This window comes from Carassius auratus, chromosome 34 (genome assembly GCF_003368295.1).
Source record: "Carassius auratus strain Wakin chromosome 34, ASM336829v1, whole genome shotgun sequence".
NCBI classification, from domain to species: Eukaryota; Metazoa; Chordata; class Actinopteri; order Cypriniformes; family Cyprinidae; genus Carassius; species Carassius auratus.
The window spans coordinates 1,864,572-1,891,014 of NC_039276.1; the positions used below are offsets into that span (position 1 = coordinate 1,864,572).

At 35.2% G+C, this 26,443-nt stretch overlaps 2 protein-coding genes across 4 annotated transcripts in view; both read right to left on the reverse strand.

Annotated features, from left to right (window-relative positions):
- The window catches only part of LOC113052923 (mitogen-activated protein kinase kinase kinase 13-like), a 42,554-nt gene extending 39,037 nt beyond the window's left edge, over positions 1 to 3,517 (reverse strand). For 2 of the 3 annotated variants that reach the window (XM_026217406.1, XM_026217405.1), the window contains exon 1: positions 3,414 to 3,517. The gene's annotated coding sequence lies outside the window, so the exon portion shown is untranslated. The remainder of the gene's footprint in view (positions 1 to 3,413) is intronic. The other variant, XM_026217407.1, reaches the window with a different exon arrangement.
- Positions 3,518 to 15,309: 11,792 nt separating this feature from the next.
- LOC113052925 (sodium-driven chloride bicarbonate exchanger) overlaps positions 15,310 to 26,443 on the reverse strand; it is a 58,489-nt gene continuing 47,355 nt past the window's right edge. Inside the window, exons 17-27 of the mRNA XM_026217409.1 lie at positions 26,163 to 26,324; positions 25,872 to 25,985; positions 22,516 to 22,677; positions 22,185 to 22,436; positions 20,954 to 21,022; positions 20,117 to 20,290; positions 19,791 to 19,913; positions 18,145 to 18,209; positions 17,713 to 17,805; positions 16,714 to 16,750; positions 15,310 to 15,994 (exon numbers count right to left, since the gene is read on the reverse strand). Coding sequence (XP_026073194.1) covers positions 16,738 to 16,750; positions 17,713 to 17,805; positions 18,145 to 18,209; positions 19,791 to 19,913; positions 20,117 to 20,290; positions 20,954 to 21,022; positions 22,185 to 22,436; positions 22,516 to 22,677; positions 25,872 to 25,985; positions 26,163 to 26,324 — 1,227 coding nt within the window. The 3' untranslated portion in view covers positions 15,310 to 15,994; positions 16,714 to 16,737. The remainder of the gene's footprint in view (positions 15,995 to 16,713; positions 16,751 to 17,712; positions 17,806 to 18,144; positions 18,210 to 19,790; positions 19,914 to 20,116; positions 20,291 to 20,953; positions 21,023 to 22,184; positions 22,437 to 22,515; positions 22,678 to 25,871; positions 25,986 to 26,162; positions 26,325 to 26,443) is intronic.

The following is a 26,443-nucleotide window of genomic DNA, read 5'->3' on the forward strand; positions in this document are numbered from 1 at the left end:
AATCTCTCTCTCTCTCTCTCTCTCTCTCTCTCTCTCTCTCTCTATATATATATATATATATATATATATATATATATATATATATTTATATATACACATAATTATAAATAAATTTAAAATTAAATAAATGATGTGAATATAATTAATATAATGTATAATAAAAAATAAATTAATAAATCATATGTATCGCCATCATACACACAAAAACATCTTAATATTCAAAATCCATCTGCCTGCCTGCAACTACTACATATTAGCACTGGTCACTGAAAAACCTGCATGGGTCAACCACAAATAACAAACACAAGGGGACTTATGGTTTACAGTCCTGATGTGTCCTGTCCGAGAGGTTAATGGCCCTTTCAAAGTCAACAAAGGAAGCGCCAACACACACACACACACACACACACACACACACACACGGGATCAGGGTCCTCCTCAGACATGCATGTTCTCGGCTTTGGTCTCATGCAGGTGATTAATGTAACAATTATTAATTTTATTTCTAGCATTATGAAAACTGAAACAGACAACCTGAATAAAAAAAAAATGAATTAAACTTACTCAACTGAAAAAAATGTATATGCTCTTAACAACATAAATCTTCATGGATAAAAGCGCATTACAGTCATTGCAACTGTAATATGTCATTTAATTTCATATCAGCAGTTATTCAATATATCACAGTCACACACTGAATCTACTGAATCACAATACTCCAAAACAGATGCTGGAGACCTGGACGCCATCCAATCACCTCAGTACACACAGAAAGATTTCAACAGCAGGGAAAACAAGGGTAAGACTAGAGAGAACAGAGAGGATGATGGGACGAATACTAATCAGAGAACACAACAACAACAAAATGTTACAAAAGACTCCATTTCAAATAAATGCTGTTCTTTTGAACATTCTGTACATCAAAGAAAACGAAAGAGAAAATGTATCATGGTTTCCACAAAAATATGTAGCAGCATAACAGTTTTCAACATTGATAATAATCAGAAATCAGTATATTTTCATGATTTCTGAAGATCATGTGACACTGAAGACTGCAGTAATGATGCTAAAATTACAACTGTGCATCACAGAAATAAATTACAGTTTACAGTATATTCATGTAGAAAACAGCTGTTTTAAATTATAATATCTCTATTTGTACTGTATTTTTTATTTGAAAATTGGGACATGTTGTACAATCAAGGAAAGACATGATATATATATATATATATATTCAGATTTTTATAATGTGAAATTCAATGTTTGAATCCTTCAAGATTTTAAATAATTTGAGTTAAGAAAAAAAAAAGATAGATTTTTTAAAATATATTTTCTTTAATCATTTTTAATGATGCTTATTCAGGCAACAACATTTTAACACATACCCTAAATTACTGTAGTTTTTAATGTAAGTAGGGATTGGCAGATATACTGTAAATGAAGAGAAATGGAGGGCAGTGATGGGAGGAACAGAAGAAAAGAGGAGAGAGGGTGTGTGTGTGTGTGTGTGTGTGTGGTGATTTTTATTCCTCCACTTGTGTGTGTTAATGCTCTCCCCATGAGACACAGCAGGAGCTCGTAATTATAGCAGCACACAAATCTGGGAGGAAACACACACACACAGACACACACACACACACACACACAATAGCAGAATAATTCTTCCCCTTAAGGAAAAGTGCTGTTTGCTTAGTGCATTTCTCTCTGCTTTACACGCACGCACGCACACACACACAAGCACACACATACATACATAAATCTCTACAGAGACACACACAATCACAACAAAAAGAAATGCATTCAAGTACAAGGTGGGATTGTGGGTTTTAAAGATGCACTAGACTCCATCTGCACAAACCCAGCCCTAAATACACACAAACACACACACACACACACACACACATACACATATATATTCAAAATAACAAAAAAAATTATATGGAAAAAGTGCATTTTTGTATTTTATTTAAAAATCAATATTTTAAATATAATAAACAAAATACATATATGAATGCTGTAGTTGTTAGAAAAATTACTAATTACAACTTACAAGCATAGATAAATATATTGAACAAAGATACAAATAAAATAAACAGACAGTGATTTTTTATTTTTCAGGTAAGGAAACTGAATAATCAATCAAAAATAACTGCACAGTCTTCACTGTTTAAATCAAATCTAATAAATCTGTGTTAAAGTTACAAAAGTGATTTTTCTGTGTGTATTGTTGTTTGATTCACATTCACGACAGAAAGCAACAGGAACATTAAACTGCTGTGAACCAATGCACTGTTACACATCCGTTTTAAGTCATAAGCAACAGTGTTTACAAGGACACTTGGCTTGCAGAGACATGCATTTTGACATCATTTCACTGGACTGAAGCAGCTCGGTTTTACTTCATTCTCCATCCTTCATGTTTTAGAAAAATCAGTGCATCTCAAATCTGCATTGGATTGCATTGCATTATATGTTTGGATAATTTCAAACTCATCTTAGATTATTGGAGATATAGAGCGAAGACTGATATTTAGATCATTTTATGTAAGTATCTGGTATAGACTTGTAAAAAAATCATTGATTCACATTTCAAGAATCAAAATTTAATGTCTTTTTGTCCATATAAATATCAGCATCTGCAACAAATTGCATATTTTTGCTTAGTTTGACTCCCTCCATATTCTCACTATATCAGACATTATTTAAGAGGCACTTAGCTGATGCATACTCAACAGAAACACATGCATCTTTTAGATTTATATATACATATATACATATGTGTGTACAGGGTTAAAAAACATTAAACCAAAGCTTTCAGCAACACATCAGCTTCTTTGTTGATATAACAGGCTATGCAAAATGTCAAAATAACTGCTGACTATTGACTATTTGTTTCAGTAACAGTGCACTATGACCAGATCAGCATGTGTTATAAATCTAATATCTAAATGCAACCAAGCAGGGAAGAGTGGGGGCAAGTTGTCACAATAGGAACCTATAAAAGGCACAAAAGATGCATACTTCGGATCTCAGACTTGTGAGAACTATCCCTACGCATTTATACTAAATAACATGTTAAATTGCACAAAAGCTAAATAATAGTCTACTGATCTGCATCACAGTCTGATGTTTAGGAAGACAGGAATGGAAAGATCTGTAAGAACAGTGTTTTTTTGGGGATGTGCTCGCTTTGTTCCAGCCTGTGCATCTGCATCGAGGCTGCTGGGACATGTCACATTCTTGGCAGAGAAACAAATACAATGCATCTAACCAGGGGCCTCCGATTATATAGAAATACACGATCGACAGCTATGCATTCGGCCCATTGAATCAGAGTAAAACATCAAACATAGTTGTATGTATTTATTATAAATATCTATTTATGTATATGAATGAAATTAGTAAAATCCTACCATTTGTCTCGGCTGTGCTCCTCCGATCTAATCCCGAAGCTTTAATGCCAATCGCGTGAGCGCGCACGTCACTTCCGCGTGATCTGACCTGTGCACCTGCGCGTTCTCCTCGAGGATGCTGAATGTTCGCGAGCGCGGAATATCTGACAAGAATGCGCGTATTATTCTCACGCGTTTAATTTAAAACTGCTTGACTGTCTTCACCGTGACACACACTTCTCTTGTTTGGTATTGTGTACGTTGTATTATCTTTAATGCACGGGAAGTCCGATTCTTTTTCTTTCGAACAGTTCGTTTGAAAGAACCGACTCAGATAACCAAATGAGTGATTCTTTTACGTCATCGCGTTCTCCCTGCGTCCCGCAAGATTAATTCATTTTACACTTTGTTTGAGCTATGAATCTTCACATAAAAACTGCTGTAATTAGAACATAGATACATCTTGTATTAAAATAAACAACAACAAATAAATTAAGCTATTTAAGAATAAAATCCCTATAATTAAAAACCAAGCCAGCAAATACAGAACGCTCCCCAAACGTTCCCAATTGGTTATTAGTTAATTTATTTACTTAATTTATTTAAGTTTTAACAGCCATAAAGTATGAGACACATATTGCTGTTAAGTTAATTTTATTAGTAAATGTTTTACTGTATTACAGTCGTGATTGAGCACATAAAAACGAAGATATATCTTGAATTTAAGTAAGAAAAAACACTGGACTTTGTGCTGTTCGGTGCTGTTCGTCCAATCACCAAAACCCTCGGTTCAGTCATTACGAATCGGACACGTGAACTCGATTCAGTCGTGAAAGATTTGTTCATAGACATATAAATACCTAGACGCCTCATTGGCCGCTTTGAGCCGTTGCCACGATACGTCAACGCGTCCGCCATGTTAGTGAGGGCAAGACTGCCTTAAAACAAATGAAAGTAAACGGGGGAGCTGCGGGTTTTACTGAATAAAAACACTAAAACGTTCACATTTATCAACCGATTTCAGAGGTTTGTGATCTACGTGCAGTTAAAATAAAACTTAGTTTGGTTTGGAAAATTATTAATTGTGAAAGCTCACATTTGTCTCACTTGTTGATTTCGTTGATTTTTTCGGTTTACAAATCTGTTAATTTAGTACATATTAATATGTGACATATTCATGTAATGTAATTTGAATGTACATTACATGATATGTAGTTGTTTAATTGCTTTCTCTGTGTTCAATACCAAAATTTTTATTTTTTTTCTCTCTCTCTCTTTCTGTCTCAGGTCAGAACACAGCTCATTCCCTTTGAAATACTGGGATAAAATCTAAATAATACATCTTTATATACTAATAATTTACTATCGTTGAGAAATAAATAAAACAAGTAAACAAATCAAAAAGTGACACATTTGTAGTCTGCTTTTCATTTTGATAGCACTACAGATGAACTCCACAACAAATAATAACACATGAAACTGATGAGGCTATGGATCCAGTGAAAATGAAAATATGCACTGATACAGTGCACAGTAGAAATATAGTAAAAGTGATATGTTATATTAAAAAGTATATAGTACAACTTAAAGTAAAGTGAATAATATGAAAAGTGAGTACAATGGTACAATAATATACCGGTATGTGATATAATAGATTTATAATAGTATAAAATTATATGTATAATATGAATAACATCATAACATCATAAGTCAGTTTGGGGTTCGCGAATCATTTGAGTCAGTTTGGGGATCGCGAATCATTTGTGTCAATTTGGGAGTTCGGAGCGTCTTCGCAGATCATTTGAATTAGTTCGAGAATTCGGAGCGGGTTCGCGAATCATTTGAGTCAGTTCGGGAGTTCGGAGCGGGATCGCAAATCATTTGAATCAGTTCGGGAGTTCGGAGCGGGATCGCAAATCCTTTGAATCAGTTTGGTAGTTCGTAGCTGGTTCGCGAATCATTTGAGTCAGTTCGGAGCCGGATCGCGAATCATTTGAATGAGTTCGGGAGTTCGTAGCGGGTTCGCGAATCATTTGAGTCAGTTCGGGAGTTCAAAGCAGGTTCGCGAAACCCTATGGTTCTATATAGAACTCCAATGAACCCTTTTTTCTAAGAGTGTTGTCCAGTGTTGGGCAGTAGGGGAGAGCAGGGGCGAAAGTACCATTTTTCAGAAAAACATAATTTTAAAAGATGATGTTGTAGACAGAGATATATTTCTGCTGTGGCCAGTAACTCAGAAGTGTGGTCTAACAATACCAGGTGTTTTTTTGTAGAAATGTAGAAAGACTTCAGTATAATTTCACTTTGAACATAAGTTGCACATTGTTACTTTTGACCCCATCGGTTGGGACGAAAGTAACACACAGGTGGGTCAAAAGTAACACAACAATATAAGCTAGATTTTTTTTCTGTTACTCTTATTTTTCTTAAGTATACCTGATTGTGACCTTGTTAATATGTAACTGCAAACATATTTTGTCCTTTATCTTTGCAAAAAAATTATTAAATTACATTTTCATATTTTCATTTTAAATTTAAGTTTCATCAGATGTCTTAAAACCTGACTTTATTTTTTTATTGTCAATTTCAATGTATTTTTATAAAACTTTTTTTTTCTACAGAATGCACAATATAAAAATTTTATCACATTAGCATAATAAAAAAAACCTCAAAACATAATGTAACAGTAGTCCTATATATGTTTCCATCCAGTTGTTTTTATGCATGAATTAAAAATGTGCATTAAAACAACTGGAAACACTGCAAATTCATAGGTGGAGGTGTAAAGGCCAAGGTATGGCTAAAACCTAAATATAAATGTTACGTAGCAGCTGCCCAGAGAGAGATGTTCCTCTATGTCCAGAAACACCCTCTCAAAAACATCTGGATAAAACCAGACCTCTGTCTGTCTTTCTGACCCTCACTCAGATATATTCATTTGGTATAATATGACATAAACATTTGTAAGAAATGATGCAAGACTCATTACTGTGACACATGAAACAAGAAAAACTACACAACTAATAAAAAAAAATTACCGCTTCAATAATTTACTTTTTGTACTCGAAAACAGTTTTATGGACCTAACTTCGGGAAACGATCGGGGCTTCGGAGCGAGTTCGCAAAACATTTGATTCAGATCGGGACTCCGAAGCGCGTTTCGCGAATCATTTGATTCTTGGCTTCGGACATTTGATTCAGATCTGGGGCCTCATTTATAAAACTGTGCATAGGATCCTTACTAAAACTCTACGTACGCACAAAAGCCAAAAACAGCATACGCAAAAAAATATTCAGATTTATAAAACCATGCGTACGCACACCTGCATGCAATTTTCACTTTATATATCACAGCCTACCTGATAATTTGCGTTCAGCACACAGATCCAAGAGCATGGCTCTAGGAAATCTAAAGCGGCTTATTAGCCACTCATCATCATGGGCTAGGAAATCCTCACGGTCCCTGAATGCTCTTTCCCTCCGAAGTCTGCCATTGGCATAGTCTTCCAGCAGTGCCAGCGCATCCATCATACAATATGCACTTAAGTGTTGCTGCAGTAGGCTATTTATGTTTTCAGCTATCAGATTTAATCATTTACACCTTATCACATTAATCACATAATGAGTGATAGGCCTACATCCATTTAAGATATATACATATAGTTCCTTTTATGTCTTTAAACTAAACATGCATGTATGTATCTTTAGGACCCATAATGGTGATTTAATGTTATTTGTATTTTTTGTTGTAACCGGGACCTATGAGTAACTTGTAAATATTGTAAATATTGAAATATGTCAAAGAAAATTTTGCCATTTTGCAAAGGGTTAATTCCCTTTATCCGCAGTCAGTTCCTCAACTCACCATCAGTGTCGCCAAACTGCTTTGTCTTCAAAATGTGCGTACACATGGGTCAGAGTTTGCGTGTAGGTGCGCATATTTTCACGTCAAGTTTTTCTTTATAAATCCCACCTTTTGCGCAGGAACTGGCGTACGCATGTTTTCAGCCCCGTTTTGTGCGTACGCAAGCTTTATAAATGAGGCCCCAGATTTGAATCAACCGAGTGGCGAATAGGCTCCGAAGTGCCGATCTGAATCAACCGAGTCGCGAACATGCTCCGAAGTGCCGATCTGAATCAACCGAGTCGCGAACATGCTCCGAAGTGCCTATCTGAATCAACCGACTCGCGAACAGGCTCCGAAGTGCCGATCTGAGTCAACCGAGTCGCGAACAGGCTCCGAAGTGCCGATCTGAATCAACCGAGTCGCGAACATGCTCCGAAGTGCCGATCTGAATCAACCGAGTCGCGAACATGCTCCGAAGTACCGATCTGAATCAACCGAGTGGCGAACAGGCTCCGAAGTGCCGATCTGAATCAACTGAGTCGCGAACATGCTCCGAAGTGCCGATCTGAATCAACCGTGTCGCGAACAGGCTCCGAAGTCCCGATCTGAAAACTTCGACCAAAGAATGTAAAAAATAACTTTATTTCTCTAATAACTCTACAACTCTATGAAAGACTCAGATCAAGTATCTAAAAATAAATCACTATGGTAAAAGATAAATAATAAGAGGAGTGAAGTTATACGTTCTGTTGTGTTTGGTCCTCACGCGCGTCTGACGCTCCGCGGCGCGTCTCCGCCCCTCACACGCGCATTTACAGCGCTAAATTAATCATCTTTGCTAATTATTATACATTTACTTCATTGTCAGCTTCAGGTACTTCATTTATTATTGTTCAATGAACTGTTTGAAACACAAAAAAAAAGGTTTCATTTCAGTAATAATTCAAAATTATCAAAATAAAATATATAAAACAATAGTTAATATGATGATTTATTATTAGAACTATTAATAGGTGTGCTACCAAATATTATTTTGGAATCTGCGATACTTTTTTAAGGATTCTTCGATGTATATTTTTTTTTAAAGAACAGCGTTTATTCAAAATATAAATCTCTTCTAACAATATTAATCTTTGATATCACTTCTTATCAATTTAACAAATCCTGAATAAAAGATTCTAAAATCTAATAAAGAATACAATTTCTTATTAAAAAAAAGAAAGGATAAAAATTTACTGACCCCAAACTATTGCACTGTAGTGAATATTGTTAGAAAAGACTTCTATTTTAAATAAATGCTCTTCTTTTTAACTTTACAATCATCAAAGAATCCTGAAAGAAGTATCACAGTTTCAGCAGCACAACTCTGATAATAAATCATCATATTATTCTGATTTCTGAAGATCATGTGACACTGAAGACTGGAGGAATGATGTTGAAAATCTCAGAAATAAAATAGATTTTAATGTATATTAAAATAAAAATAATGTTGTTTTACTTCCTAATAATATTTCACTTTTTTCCCTGTATTTTTGATCAAATAAATGCAGTTTTGATGTGTAAACTCCGGTAAGAAAAAAAAAAAAAAAAACATAAAAAATCATTCTGATCCCAAACTCTGACCGGTGTGTGTGTGTAGCACTTACACACTAATCCCCACAATAATAAAGATGTTAAATACTCATCTGAGGAGAAAACTATGTTGCATCATAATGAAAGGATGTGTGACGTACACTTTTCTGTAAACTGAGCCAAAATATGTTTCACTGATTTAGGGTAGAGTAAGAATATTTACTGCATTGCGCAAGTTAGTTCATAGTTAGATATAATTTTATATGCAATATTACCTTTTCTTTTCATCATCATATTTAAGAGTTCATGATAGTTAATGTTCAACCTTTATTTCTCAGTTGATTAATCCATCCACAATTCATAAAACACAACACATGCAACTGAGGTACAAGAAGTATTGACATCCAAAAGTCATTGAAATCATTTAAAAATCACATCGACAGGTTAAAAAAAAAAGCCTCAGGTCAAATATTAATTTATCACAAATTAACTGTTTGACAAACACTTCCTGCTCCGAAGTCCCGATCTGAATCAACCGAGTCGCGAAAAGGCTCCGAAGTGCCGATCTGAATCAACCGAGTCGCGAACATGCTCCGAAGTGCCGATCTGAATCAACCGAGTCGCGAACATGCTCCGAAGTGCCGATCTGAATCAACCGAGTCGCGAACATGCTCCGAAGTGCCGATCTGAATCAACCGAGTCGCGAACATGCTCCGAAGTGCCGATCTGAATCAACCGAGTCGCGAACATGCTCCGAAGTGCCGATCTGAATCAACCGAGTCGCGAAAAGGCTCCGAAGTGCAGATCTGAATCAACCGAGTCGCGAACATGCTCCGAAGTGCCGATCTGAATCAACCGAGTCGCGAACAGGCTCCGAAGTGCCGATCTGAATCAACTGAGTCGCGAACATGCTCCGAAGTGCCGATCTGAATCAACCGAGTCGCGAACAGGCTCCGAAGTCCCGATCTGAATCAACCGAGTCGCGAAAAGGCTCCGAAGTGCAGATCTGAATCAACTGAGTCGCGAACATGCTCCGAAGTGCCGATCTGAATCAACCGAGTCGCGAACAGGCTCCGAAGTGCCGATCTGAATCAACCGAGTCGCGAAAAGGCTCCGAAGTGCCGATCTGAATCAACCGAGTCGCGAACATGCTCCGAAGTGCCGATCTGAATCAACCGAGTCGCGAACATGCTCCGAAGTGCCGATCTGAATCAACCGAGTCGCGAACATGCTCCGAAGTGCAGATCTGAATCAACTGAGTCGCGAACATGCTCCGAAGTGCCGATCTGAATCAACCGAGTCGCGAACAGGCTCCGAAGTGCCGATCTGAATCAACCGAGTCGCGAAAAGGCTCCGAAGTGCCGATCTGAATCAACGGAGTGGCGAACAGGCTCCGAAGTCCCGATCTGAAAACTTCGACCAAAGAATGTAAAAAATAACTCTATTTTTCTAATAACTTTACAACTCTATGAAAGACTAAGATCACGTATCTAAAATAAATCGCTATAGTAAAGGAGAAATAATAAGAGGAGTGAAGTTTCCTACCGTTCTGCTGTGTTTGTTCCTCACGCGCATCTGACGCTCCGCGGCGCATCTCCGCCCCTCACACGCGCGTTTACAGCGCTAAATTAATCATCTTAGCTAATTATTATACATTTACTTCATTGTCAGCTTCAGGTACTTAATTTATTATTGTTCAATGAACTGTTTGAAACAAAAAAGGTTGTATTTCAGTAATAATTCAAAGTGATCAAAATAAAATATATAAAATAATTGTTTATATTTTAATATCCTTTAAAATATAATTAATTTATGTGATGTGCAGCTGTATTTTCAGCATCATTCCTCCAGTCTTCAGTGTCACATGATCTTTAGAAATCATGAAAATATGATGATTTATTATTAGAAGTATTAATAGTTGTGCTACCAAATATTATTTTGGAATCTGCGATAGTTTTTTAAGGATTCTTCGATGTATATATATATATATTTTTTAAAGAACAGCGTTTATTCAAAATATAAATCTCTTCTAACAATATTAATCTTTGATATCACTTCTTATCAGTTTAACACATCCTGAATAAAAGATTCTAAAATCTAATAAAGAATAAAATTTCTTATAAAAAAAAAGAAAGGATAAAAATTTACTGACGCCAAACTATTGAACTGTAGTGAATATTGTTAGAAAATATTTATATTTTAAATAAATGCTCTTCTTTTTAACTTTTTATTCATCAAAGAATCCTGAAAAAAGTATCACAGATTCCAAAATAATCTTTATCAGTAAAAATGTTGATAATTCTAATAATAAATCATCATATTATTCTGATTACTGAGGATCATATGACACTGAAGACTGGAGGAATGATGCTGAAAATACAGCTGTCCATCACATGAATAAATTACTGTGATGCGATTGAAGAAAGAGAGGACTCAAGTGCGAGAGCAATGACAATAGTCTTTAATTAAACAATGTCAAGCCACAGGTAAATCCAACAAAGGCGTGGGAGAAATGGATGAAACAGAGGAAGACCCATAGACTGGGTTGTACAAACAAACTCAGATGACCTCTGTGGCAGGAACGACCAGCAGACTGGCGAGGAGGAGGCTTAACAGGGCTCACGGAGGAGCCGGCGGTCGGTGCTCGCAGAGCGGGGAGATCTACTGACCAAACCCCGACGAGACAGGACAGGACAGGACAGGACAGGACAGGACAGGACAGGACAGGACAGGACAGGACAGGACAGGACAGGACAGGACAACACTGAATGTGCAGACGCCAATGACCGATACTCATAGGTGACAATAATCTGACAAAGAGACAAGGAAACGAGAGGGTAGAAGTAGCCATGATAATGAGGCAGGATGAGAAACAGGTGGAGGGAAATTATCTTATTGGGAAGTGGAGACAGCTGTGAAACAGAAACGGAGAGTGAGGGGGAAAATGAGAAGAGTAACCAGCAGAGGGAGACAGAGAGAGAGACAGGATCATGACAAGACCATGACAATTACACCTTCATGTATATTAAAATAGAAAAATGTTAATAATATTTCACAATATTACGTTTTCCAGTATTTTTGATCAAATAAATGCTGTCTTGATGAGTAAATTAAATTCCTGTAAAAAAACATTAAAAATCATTCTGATCCCAAACTCTGACCGGTAGTGTGTGTATGTGTGTGTGTGTGTGTATATATATAAGCCCACTAACAGACTAGGCAAGGCAAGTTTATTTATATAGCACATTTCATACACAATGGTAATTCAAAGCGCTTTACATAAAAGAAAGTAAAATAATCATAAAGAAAAATTATAACAAAAATAAAACAAGCAATTTTAAAACTTTTATAATGATTAAAAAATTTACTTAATTAAAATGAATTTAAAAACGGTTACAAAATTATTTTACATAAAAAAAAAACAATGAAAATATAGTGCAATCAGGTATGACATTGCACAGTGCTCATTCAATAAATGCACAGCTAAACAGATGAGTTTTAAGTCTAGATTTAAATGTGACAAGTGTTTTAGCACATCTGATCTCTTCTGGAAGCTGATTCCAACTGCGAGCGGCATAGAAACTAAAAGCAGATTCCCCTTGTTTTGTGTGAACCCTTGGTATTTCTAACTGCATTACTTGAGGATGTGCTAATCGCTTTCCTGATATTGATGATCTTCTCAGAAAAGAAGGATGCAAACTCATTGCATTTGCTGTCTGAGAGCATTTCACTGGGAATCTGACTTCAGTCTATGTCTCGTAACTTTGAACGCTCCTCTGGTTTCAGTTGTGTTTTTGTTTATTTTGGCGACGTATAAATAAAGTCTTCCCATCTGCCTACACTTGAGTCTTCGCCTCTTGCGATCCGTGACACTACGTCCTTAATAACAATGGATGAAAAGTTTAGAGCCCTATATTGATTCAGTGTTTTATTTTTGTCGTCGTCATTTGTTAATTATTTAAGTATAACAAATATTTATGTATCTATTTATTGTAGGCCTATTTTATGTTTTTTATTTAGCCTATATTATATTTATATTATTATTTTCTGTCCTTTTATGTTGTTTACGCTATCTGTTCCGGGCCGGGTTTTCCTATAACAATGTAGCCTAGCCTATCTTAGCTCTTAAAAGCGCTTTCTACGTGCAAGTTTATGAACGTTAGCCGCAATTCCTCGCGTGTTTCCCAAAAATGTAGGCTACTGAACTCGTAGAACGCGAGAACAGGCTACTACTATGTTCTACTTGAATCGCTGTCCATTCGCAAAGTTCTGAACTTGGCTATACTAACCTTATATGGAATCGTATTCTGAACGTTTAATCGAACAATCGTCATCTGTTGTGTATTAGGAATCAAGACAGGTAAAAAAAAAAAAAAAAAAAAAATTATATAATGACATTCTATATAGATAGATCATTGGAGCTAACATTCTAGGGTAGAATGTCATTCTATAGGCTATAGATCATTGGAGCTAACTGACTCTTGTCGTATCCGGTCGGCAAAACAGCAAATTTCAGCGCTGTCTTCTGTTCCTCTTTTAGATAAAAACCCAAGTCTAAATCGTTCATTGTCATATAGATCTTTCAGATTTAGGTCTGGATTTCCATGCTACTATGATGTTGCCATTAAGATAACGTTCGCAACATGAGGTCGGGAACATTTTAACATAATCTATTTAACATCATTTATTTATATTAAAGATTAGCACACACCTAAAAAAATGCACTTACTACTACATCATGTCTACTTATACTACTAGATTCTCTTAATAGCACCCAGTCCTGTCTGTGGGTTTTTTTTTTTTTTACACAAACCTTAACAATGTCTTGTAGGCTACGTTTTCTATTCTTATATATATATATATATATATATATATATATATATATATATATATATATATATATATATATATATATATATATATATATATATATATATCTCATCAACACATTTGGGTATGTATTTGAGGATGTTTGCACTGATAACATTAGTATATATTTACAGAAGTGTTGCCTCTTTTAAATCCATTTTTTCCTTATTTTCCATTCAACATCCACAAGAGCTTTTTTTATTTACCGTTAAAATTACATTTATTCTTCCATCTGTATCTTATGTCAGACTCATACTGTATGTAACTATGTACTGTGTATTTTTTCCCCCTGATAATTACAGAAACATGGTATGAGATATACTTCATCAAGAGAAACATCAATATTCATATGGCAGAGCTTTTTATTTTGCTGTAGAAGAAATAGCAGGAACATAATCTCCAGGAAATTGTACTTATACCCAGTTCTCTCACAGTTAATGAAATACAAGTGCAAATGAAGTAAATGCGACCCCCCCCACACCCCCCCAACAAAAACAAAACATAAAGATAAAGGATCCTAAAATCACACCATACAGATTTAAGAGAATATAGTGATTATAGCATTCAAGTTAATTTACAGAAACATCAAAACACAGTAGACATTATTCCAGTAATGCATTAAGTCGGCATGAACATTATAATAAACTGCGAAAATATTAGCATGATAATGATCACTTGTCTTTCAAAATCAAACCATCTGAGTGTGAAGATATAAACCATACATAATAAGAGCAAAATGTTTGAATCGATTTATGGTAATGATTGGTAATTATTTTTCTTAAACATTTTGTTATACATACAGTACAGCAGTCTTATAAATGGCAGGAGTTAAAGGATTTTCAATGGAAATGATTAATTGCATGAGGACTTCGACATGCAAAAACCTTCATTATTTGATGGACCCGCATTTCAAAAACACTATTGCTTTATTTTGTGAAAAAAGAATAGTCTGTATCTACAGTATCCAGTTACTGCATTCAATTGCTTAATAAAAGAGACAATCATTTTGAGGGGACAGTTTACTGATGTGCAGCTGATATGACTTCAGATGTTTCTCCACCACCATTATTAGTGTGAAAACACATCCACACTTTGGCATTGCAAGTATTGACATACAGGCTTCAAAACAGAGGTATAAACTCTTAATGGAAATAATATTTCCACAAGCAGCATTCTTGGTACAAATTTTGCAAAAAATAAATAAATAATAATAATAATAAAAGTACATATACATATATATTAATAGCTAAAATGACTTTTCTATGATCAAGATTGCATCAATGCAAAGGTACTCTTAAACAAAATACAGCAATTTTCTGACATTGATGATATTGCATGTAAATCAACAATTTACAATATGTTTTTATGCTTTTTATTCAAACATCTTACAGTAAATCCACTGACTGGATTAATACGGACCCTCAAGCAAACTGAGGTGAAGTGTCTTGCTCAAGGACACAATAGTGGCAATGGTAAATCCAGTAGTGAATATACTAAATATCATCAAAAAGCTGAATAATAATGATACAGTTGGTTTATCTATATCACTCAGCCTTACAGTGAACAGAAAGTTTCTTCATCACCCCAAAACATAAATGCAAAAACAGTAATGCATGCAATTTAATGATAAAATGGCTATTCGTAATGCAGGTTAAATTAATTGCTCACCTACTGTAGACTGTGTACACATTTAAAACCGTAGTGAAAGTTACGCCATTTAAAAAATACAAAACATATAAAATACGTCAGAGAGCGTTTAAAATAAAAGTTGGAAATAACACTTTCTCTTCATTTCCCACGCAACAATCTCCGCACCGTTTGCTGGTATTACTATTATGTACGTAAAGGCTTAATGCCTAGAAGCTAAAAAGCTTAGCACTGATATACTTTAAAAATACAGAAACACAAGACGAGACAGGGAGCCGAGGCGTCGAATAAGTTAGAGTTTATATGTGCGTTTACTAGTAAACTAGCCATACTTTAAGGTGAATGATGGATAATGTCTCCAGAAGTTAATCAAATCTGTAAAAGTAATTTGTCAGAAAATAAATGTAGGGTTAGGGGTCAAGTTTGTGTATGGGTTAGACAGAACAAGGAATAGTTCACAAAATATAAATAAATAAATAAATATTTATTTATTTTATATAAATACATATTAATTTTATTTTTGTGAACTATTCCTTAAAAAAAAATATATGTCTATTTTTCGATAGCTAGGTAAATCTGTGTGTGTGTGTATTAGTGTGTGTTTGTGTATGAACACAGTGAATCTTCTTTCCATCGACGCTCCTTGTGCACTTTCTTATTAGACAGGCTGCAAAATGACATAAAAAGGGAATTAGTTCACTTGAATTACCCTAAACTGCGATATCTCTTTTAATCACAAGACATTAACTGATGGACTGGAGTGGTGTGGATTATCGTGATGTTTTTATCAGCTGTTTGGACTCTCATTCTGACGGCACCCATTCACTGCAGAGAGAGCCATTGGTGAGCAAGTGATGCAGTGCTATATTTCTCTGAATCTGATGAAGAAACAAACTCATCTACATCTTGGATGGCCTGAGGGTTTTTGGATGGTATATTGCTTTAAGTTTGATGACAAAAAAGATTGTGCAGAATGCTTTCTTCCGGTTGCATTGAACACACAATGATCTCAATATTAATGCACGTTTAGCAGCTATCAGACTGGATACACATTCACACATTACCAGCTCACTGCTGGTTAGACATTTGTCCTGTGTAGTAGTAAAAAAACAACAAAAGATGATCGCATGCTGTCTGTCTTTGTCTGACACTTACAGAGAGATGTGAATGATTTATTATTTTCGACTGTCTGGATGGAAATATTGGGGTAAATTCAAACATTCTTGGAGAGACTCATAATGGTACATTTCTGTTCCAGATGGATTACAATCAAATCTGTCAAACGCTGCCAATTTAGTCAAAATACTTGTTGCCATGCTAAGAAAGACAAGATGGGATCCTAAAGTGACGTGGCATGTTGCTATGAGAACAGTCCAGTGCGCTTACCTTTGGGGATCAGCATCTGCAAGCTTAGGAAATGGGGCTAATAAAAACAAAAGAAGAAGTAATTCAATCAAAATGTGTTATAATGCAGCAGAAAATGCACATAATGTGTGCACGCGTGTTTCGAAAGGTGACCATTTAAAGGTGCGGGACAAAAGCTATCGCATAGAAAACTACCTGACAGATACTGTTTTGTCCACAATCATTAATATAAAAGTAAAGCAAAAGGGTTTAAAAGACTTACAATTAGTAATATTCTGTGTTGGGGAAAGTTACTTTTAAAAGTAATGCATTACAATTTTGTGTTGCTCCCTAAAAAGTAACTAATTGCAATGAATAGTTACTTTTTATGGAAAGCAATGTGTTACTTGTTTGAAAAAAAAATAACTCCGATATTTTCTTGCACATTAAGAAGTAATGGGTTACTTTACTGGTTATGTGAAAAAAGTCGCATTACTTTTAATGCATTATCCCAACACTGTTAATATTATTTAGCCATCCCTGATTGCTGTTAAATGGTGCATCACTTATGTTATAATTCATTCTTTTGGTTTGTGATTTAACCTGATCATTCTGACCTCAAGAGGGTTTTATTTTTTCTGAAAATGCTAGTTAATATTCTCGCATCTACAAAACACAATTTTTTTTTTCAGGCCTAAGATCAATCAGTTCCAAAATGAAACAAAAAACAAAACCTGTGTTAAATGAAAGAAAAAAGTTGATAAAAAGATTGAATCTTAGATTTGGTGATAATATAGTGTAATGAGAGATTTAAAATCAATTTGTAAAAGGCCAGTCATTTTTTACCAAGAACGCCAAATTAGGTACAGTGAATGATTTTCAGCTTTTAAACTTCAGCATGTAATTCATCGCACAATGCTTACAACCAAGTGACATAAGCATAAATGATTCTTTAAATTGTGTGTTTGACAGCAGAGAGATTTTCTGGCACTTAATCCAGTATTGCTGTTCTCATATCAAATAATAAAAATAAATCAGAACCTTTTCGAGTACAAATCAGTTTTGGAGTTCCAAGTGTTTCCAAAGGAGCCTTTGGACATTTCATCAGTAATGTTGACAGTAGAAGGATCATCTCTGTAAAATATCAGATAGAAACATCATAAAATCAATTAAATATAAGAGTGTGTGTCCATGAAAACAATCATAAAACATCATTTTGACTCAAAATTGTAATGCAATGGTGAATGCTTGACAATTTCTCATTCCAATGTTTATTAAATGACAATATTTTTCTTTGATTCAACTTGTTGATGTGTATATTTAATTCTTTCTCTAGTGTATATGTATGTATGTTTATACAGACCCCATGCTAAAATCAATGTTAAGTATTACCCTATAGTTTTTTTTTAAAACAACAAAAACTATAGTATTGCATGCTATTGTGGGAATTAGTTAGGAAAATCTGGTTCATACTTGTAATGTGCCTCCAATGGCACTTGTACGATTCCTTCTTCCTCTGCCAAAATACTTTGCTCCTCCTGGCAGTAAACACAGGGAGAAAGAGCAAGAGAGAGAGAGTTGTATTCCCGTCCAGCCAAAGAGAACTTCAGAGAGCCTTTGAGATTAAATAAATTTGCTGAAGGACATTTTGGCAGATCGATTCCTGTTCCATTTGTTTGGCATGAAATGCATGCATTCAGATACTGAGGTGGGTGAATTGGGGTCTCTCTATAAGACACGTATTATAGCAATTTTAGCAAGAGTAAAACACAAGCTTTTGTGCCAAGGGGTCAGAAAGACTCTGAAAGCAGGGAAATCAAGCAACAAAACAGGAGCACAAATAAGATCTCCTCATTAAAGCAGGACCTCAAAAACTCACCGAAGAAAACTCATGCTTTCTTTTTATTCAGCTTATATAAATAAACTCAAGTCAAGCTGTACAGACATTTACCAATTGCTCATGTTTTTAGGGGTCTAAACAGTGAAGTATTCATAGCAGGTCATTATTTGTTCCCTATTTTTCTTTTTAAAACTTTTTTTCACTGTGTGGCAAGTCGTCACCAAATTTAGCATTGAGGTTATTTCACTGGATGACTTTAATCATCTCAAATATGTGATGGATTAGTGCTACCTAACAATGAGAGTACCAAAAATATTAAATATAAGCACTCAGCGCTGTTGGTCGGCTACAAGACAGATGTGAGATTTATTAGTCGCTTTTCATAGTTCTTCCAGTTCTTCTGACTGGGTTTTTGAGAAATGTTTTATAATATGCAAAAATCATCTTCTCATGAACTACGCAACTGATCTGAACAAAACTGGGCATGCATGCTATTTGGACATATAAATAACTAAATGAGAAGAAATGGATGAAAAATGTAAGCAGAGTTTCTCAAAAACTACATTTTGAAACCTGAATCCAATTGAAAAACCATTTTAACAAGAGTGATTTATGTACAGTATGCAATGATTTCTGCACAAATAAATCTATTACTAAAGTATTCTGATCATGTTTAATAAGTAGAAGTATGAGTAAATGTTATACCACTGAAATCTGACAGAGGGCGACACGTTGCTGACGATTTGGCTTAATGTAATTGACCTTCCTTCAAAAGTTTGGGCTCAGAATGATTTTTTTGGTTTATTCAGCAAGTATGCATTAAATTGATCAAAACTGACATACAGTCATTTATAATGTTACGAAAGATTTCCATTTCAAATAAATGCTGAAACATTATATTCATCAAAGAACCCTGGAGGCTGGAGTAATGTTGCTGAAAATTCAGCTTTGATCACAGAAATAAATTGCATTTTAAAATTTACATAATTTACATTTAATAATATTTCATTTAAAATAATATTACTTTTTTTTTTTTTTTGCTGTATTTTCGATTAAATAAACGCAGCCTTGGTGAGCAGAAGAGACTTCTTTCAAAAAAAAAAAAAGATTTTCTTGATTCGATTAGTGCTTCTTGTAAAATCCCTCTATTGATCTTTAATTTTAGGCACATCTGTGCATTGCATTTGTTCTTTTACTCTGCTTGGACCTTGAATTGCAGCTTGCAGCCACGTAACAAGAGCTTATTTACAGTGAATGTTACATTTAGATAATAAATCACCTCTCGCTCAGCATCCTCCAGTTTCTTCTTCTTGCTCTCGGGCATGAGGTCATCGAGCCAGCTTAGATCTCGCTTTGTGAAGATAAAATCCAGAAGCTTTCTAATGAAGACCAGCGCCAACACCTGCCGACAGCAAATCACTATTTCAGTTATTACATATTACTCAAAAAACATGAGTTGAAACGGTTAAGAGATGCTTAACGAGGCAGTTACTCTACCAGACACGCTTGGACATGTTTGACCAACTATATGCTATTACTATCCATCTATGATAATCATTTACTGTGGTAAATATTAACAATAATATCAAAAAGTTCAGTATGTACCATCATGGGAAAGACGATGGCGGCTCTGGAGGTCTTGATGACCCAGAGGAGAACCAGACAGCTGAGCTGGATGATGGTGAACAGATGAACCTTTCGGAGTGGGACATGTCTCAGGTAAATGAAGTCTGGCTGGTGTTTAGCTGGCATCCCGAATAACCTCAAACGATCAAAAAACTAAAATAATAGAAGAAAAGGAGAAATGTGTGCATTAGAGCAATAGTTCTCAGTCAGGGGCTTCAAGGTGACTTAAAATAAGAGCACAGCAGCTATATAAAAAAAATTTTTTTATTTTAATTAATCTGTTTTACATCTTTGAAGAACCAGGGTTCCCACAATCTTGGAAAACCTGGATATATGAGGAACCCTAATTTTAAAAGTATGATTCCTAGACCTGAAAGAGTAATGAAAATAAAAAAAATGTCATCACTCCACGGGCATTTTATATTGAATATACAATTATGTTATGTAAATGTCATGTAAAAAATCTGTATATATAAAATATATATATATATTTTTTTTTTTTTTACTAAACTAAACCTTTTTAATTCGGCTAGTTGTAATACAAATTCCAAACTTTTAACTACTAAAAATGACAAAAACAACAAAATTATTCAAACTAATATTTAAAAGAAACTATAAAAATAAAAAAATATATAAAATACTTTAATAGTATCTGAATGTTACTAAAATAGCACAGCTTTGAATCGTATTGTGGACACTGCATTAGAGATTACCTACAGTAACATGAGCTTTTTACAGAATAACAGAAATAATAATAATAATGATTTGGCAAGTCTGAAAAGTTGTAAAAGCTTAAAGAAACTCTAGTGTGTTTACCTGTATTCCTCTCAGTGAAGATGCGCCCATGTAAAGGAAAACTCCATACAGCACTGGCATTGGAATAAACTAAGGAATAAATAATAAAATAAACATTTTCATTACATACATTTTCACCCGAGTTCCTCTTAAAATGTTACAATCTTAAGAATTTTAAATGTAAAAAATGTTGTGCAAAAATAGTCATAATTTAATGTTATATGATCATATTGTATAATGACTTCTTACTGTTCAAATGATCAAGTAAAATTAGATTTGAAGCCTTTTAATGTGCATTTCCATTAAAGCGTTTCTACAGTATAACTAAAACAACAGAGCACAATGCTAGCAAAGCTTATGTTCTCGTTTCGATTGCCAGGGAATGAATGAACTGTGCTTATGAAAAAGGAGTACAGTTTAGTACCTTTTATGAAAATAATAAAATAATAATAATGCACTTTAAGAGAATATACTTAAGTGTGCACTTAATGCACGCCTTAGTTTTAGAACTAAATGTTGTTGTTGTTTTTTCTGAAGACACTTAATTACTTTATTTTGCAAAATATGTTTAAATTCATATACAATATGAACATATGAACAACTTTAATGTGCTTTTTGACCCACTAAAATAGCACTTAAGTACATTTTTATATGTAATTTCATATTTTTTTTTTATATGCTTAGTGTACTGACTAAATGTACAGATAAATATTTATATAATTAAAACATACTTTAATGTCTTTTCTATTTACATTTTATGTCATGTACTTCAATATATTTACAATTAAACATTTGTAATGATGAAGCTGCAATTTAGTACATATAAAATAAACTAACTTTAAATGTAATACTAAATAACACACTCCAGTTAAAATGCTAATCAAGCACTTTACATGAGGTTTAGTATGTCAGTCAACAAATCGAAATATACGTACTTCTTTAAAGCACAACAGAAGATTATTAAAACAATGATTTCAAACTTGTAATCTAACATCATTAAAAGTGTAGAGTCATTCATTTTACTATTTTAGTACATTTAAGTGGCCTTTTATTTCAATAAAAAAAAATATACTTTTAAGATTTGAATTATCTATAAGTGCACATTTAGTGTAATTAAGCATAATTTTTTCACAAGGGTGTATGCATAAGATGCATAAGTTTGAATGTAATGCAAATCATTTTAGATAAACACTTCAGCCAAATGCATAAATCTAAATGCAATCATGGATATCCTGATCCCCGAGCTCCAGACCTTCAGCACTGAAGTCATGAATACAGAGCAGCCCATGAGGAGGAAGATCATGAGCCCGGTGACCCGCTGCTCTCTGATCCCGAGGAACTTGGGCTGTTCTCCTGGCGCCGAACACTCGGACTCCAGCTTCAGACTGTTGACGTGGCTGATGGACAGGACCGTCGCTGCCACGAACCACGGCAGCCCCATCAGAGAACAGACACCCAGCATCACACCCACAATGAACAGGTCCAGATGATAGCCACAGCCTTTCTGTAGGAACAAGACGTCAAACGAAGGGTTAACTCGTTCCATTCAGACTTGACTGACAGTTTGAGGAAACAAGCAGCACCTTCAGCTTGTGCTCCTTCCTGTTGATGATCACAGCTGTGATCTGCTGGTCCATAAAGATGAGGATGGTGCAGAGGAGGGCGGGAAATACTGAAATCACACACGTCCACCACGGGTTCGGACCCAGCGGGTTAATGAACCACCCACGGTCATCACGAGTTGGCTGAAAACATGTTGCAAGATATATTAAACCGGCAAAAATCTATTCTTATCCAGTCTTTTAAAATATATATATATAGTTTTGTTAAAGTTAACATATTGCTAACATAATACAGGTACAGCTCAACAAATTAAAAAGTTGTGGAAAAGTTCATTTATTTCAGTAATTCAACTCAAATTGTGAAACTCGTGTATTAAATAAATTCAATGCACATGGACTGAAGTAGTTTAAGTCTTTGGTTCTTTTAAATGTCACATTGAACAAAAACCCACCAATTCACTATCTCAACAAATCAGAATATGGTGACATGCCAATCAGCTAATCAACTCAAAACACCTGCAAAAGTTTCCTGAGCCTTCAGTGTGGTCTCTCAGTTTGGTTCACTGGGCTACACAATCATGAGGAAGACTGGTGATCTGACAGATGTCCAGAAGACAATCTTTGACTCCCTTCACAAGGAGGGTAAGCCATAAACATTAATTGCCAAAGAAGCTGACTGTTCACAGAGTGCTGTATCCAAGCATGTTAACAGAAAGTTGGAAGGAAAAAGTCACTGCACCCATTTACCAAGAAATTTCTAATTTCAATTTCATCAAAAATCACTTCATGCTTCCTTCTGCTGATCAGCTTTTTGAAGATGCTGATTTCATTTTTCCAGCAGGATTTGGCACCTGAGCACACTGCCAAAAAGTGAAAGTGAAAGTGAAAGTGAAAATCGTGACATTTGGTGCTCTGCATTTAAGTGAGAAGTGAACACACTGTGAACACAAACCCGAAGCAGTGGGCAGCTACAGTATATATCCAGCGCCCAGGGAGCAAAAGCAACAAAGGTTGGTTAAATGACCATGGTGTTGGTGTACTTGACTGGCCGGCAAACTCCCCAGACCTGAACCCCAGGGAGAATCTATGAGCTAATGTCAAGAGGAAGATGAGAAACAAGAGACCAAACAATGCAGATGAGCTGAAGACCACTGTCAAAGAAACCTAGGCTTCCAGACCACCTCAGCAGTGCCACAAACTGATCACCTCCATGCCACACTGAACTGAGACAGTAATTAAAGCAAAAGGAGCTTCTACCAAATACTGAGTACATGTACAGTAAATGAACATACTTTCCAGAAAGCCAATTATCGGTTATTGGTGTAATGAAGTATTCTAATTTGTTGAGATGAATTGGTGGGTTTTTTTGTTAAACATGAGCCAAAATCATCACTATTAAAAGAACCAAAGACTTAAACTACTTCAGTCTGTGTGCACTGAATTTATTAAATACATGAGTTTCACAATTTGAGTTGAATTACTGAAATAAATGAACGTTACCATGACATTCTAAGTTAGAGAATTAATTTATTCAATTGAGCAGAGGTGGGTAGAGTACCCAAAAACTTTACTCAAGTAAAAGTAAAAGTAATTCTAGAAATATTTACTCAAGTAAAAGTAAAAGTACTAGTCTTGAATAGTTACTTGAGTAAGAGTAAAAGAGTATCGGATAAAAAATCTACTCAAGTAGTTAGTTACTAGTTACTTTGGGTCATATATACGGAGCCTATTTTTATTTAGATATATAGATAAAATGTATGTAATGTATGTGTGTGTGTGTGTGTGTGTGTGTGTGTGTGTGTATAAATGTATATATTTCATCAGCCTTTACTCCAATTTATGTAATTTATTATAAAACCCTGTCTGTTTACTTAAGTAACAGAGATGTCATGCCATAACATATTTTTAATACAACTGACTTTATATTAAATGTGAATTTAACATTGAAAGTTAATGTGATATAAATATTGCTACTAATCTTTCATTGTTCAGAAAGAGAGCAAATAACATTTACATTATTAAAGATCATTTTCACTGACAGTCTAGAGTTCAATCACTCTCAGAAACTCCCATTAAAATCACTGAAACTGTTAACACTGTGAAATCAATATCTTAATTATAGATTCGTACACACATCTGCACTTTGTTGTTTCTGACGAGAGAATTAGCCAGGAAGAGGTATTCAGTCAGTGAGCGAGTGAAGGAAGCACCGACATTTCAGCGATGACTCATCGGAACACCTCTGATTGGCCATTGCATTCAAAAGCTCAACAGAACCGTGTGTGATTGGTTAATCTGCAGCGCTGTAAAAACGCGTCTGTCTCTGGCTCAGCGCCAGCAAGCGATCACAGATCTGAATTTAGCGGCTGATGATATGACTCGCTGAACATACTCGTACCGGTGTGATTGTATTAAAATTAATAAAATCTTAATCGGCTATTTTTTGTCTTTTGGAAGATGCATTCAACTTGAATCCCCTCTGTTATAAGCCACACACGTACAACAAACTAATGTAACAGTGGTATCATGTATACGGTAATCCAATGTAGCCCAAGTTATTACCTGTTAAACAGTAGACAGCACACGCGTTCATCTAATAAGGATCTCCATCGCAAGCAAATAATGGCTTTTGCAGATTTGCTTTCAATTCAGTGAAGTTCCATAGCCCCGTTTTCAACGCTGCTGATGATCTTAAACGTTACAACTCTCTGAGTGAACCGCTTCAGACGCTCAGCGCGTGCGGCAGGGAACTGAACGACTCATTCAAACTGATTCACGAACCAATTCACTCGCTTGCCAACTGGTTTCATCAAGCCTTTGAACAGAATTGACTCAAAAGAATGAATCATTCGCGAATGGGCATCGCTCATTGCCCAGAGAAAAGTAGACGGCGCGTTTGGAATAAACTGAAGCATTTATAACATTTATTGCCTGAAGATAAAGTAACGAGAGGGGCGTCGCCCACAGTAACGAAGTAAAAGTACAGATTTTTCCCCAAAAATTTACTCAAGTAAGAGTATAAAGTACCCATCTTTAAATATACTCCGAAAAGTATTAGTTACCATGAAAAATTACTCAAGTAAATGTAACGAAGTAAATGTAACTCGTTACTACCCACCTCTGCAATTGAGCATAACACTGTATATTTCACTGCACAAATTATATAATGTCATTGTGCATATTCCTTAATTTGTTCCACTGTACAAGATAACACTTTGTATATTTTCTAAAATGTTTCATTTTCATCATTTATTCTACTTTTACAGTTCACAATATCTCATTTGTGTTAATTAAATAAAAATAGATTAAGATAAAAAAATAAAATAAAAAATTCTCAAGTCAACATCATAATCATTTAAATTCTAAGACAAACAAACCTTAAACTCATTGGGGACCTGCAGTTTGGGGGAAGGCACACCTAAAGCATAATCCACCAAAACCATCGTCAAAATAGTGATGAAAACAGCAAAGTCACTGATGATGGCTCTGACCTGGAGGAAACAGGATTTACAATCATTATTCCCCATCCTCACAGCAGCAGCAGATACTCCACAGTAACACAAGAGGGCGCAAGAGCACGTATATCTCTACCGCGTCGTGATAATATAATGCCGCAGAAGGCAGCGGGGGCTCTCAGACAGACAGTGGGCGGATGATGACTGCAGTACCTTGGTGGGGAAGTAGCGGCTGGTCTTGAATTCTTTGAGGAACGCTGACATGGCCACAGTAGAGAAGAAGACAACTACAGACCAGAAGAGAACGTCAGGAACGTACGGACCATGAGGACCGCAAGCGGACCCCACAAATTCTCCTTTCTTCTCAATGCAGTCCTGAAAGGAGAAAGAGAAATTATGGATTAGACTAGCTCTTTTTTTTTAAAGACTCATTTGGTGGTGACCTCTTTAAATTCTATGAATTACTCAATCTGTTTAACATTTTAATTTAATTT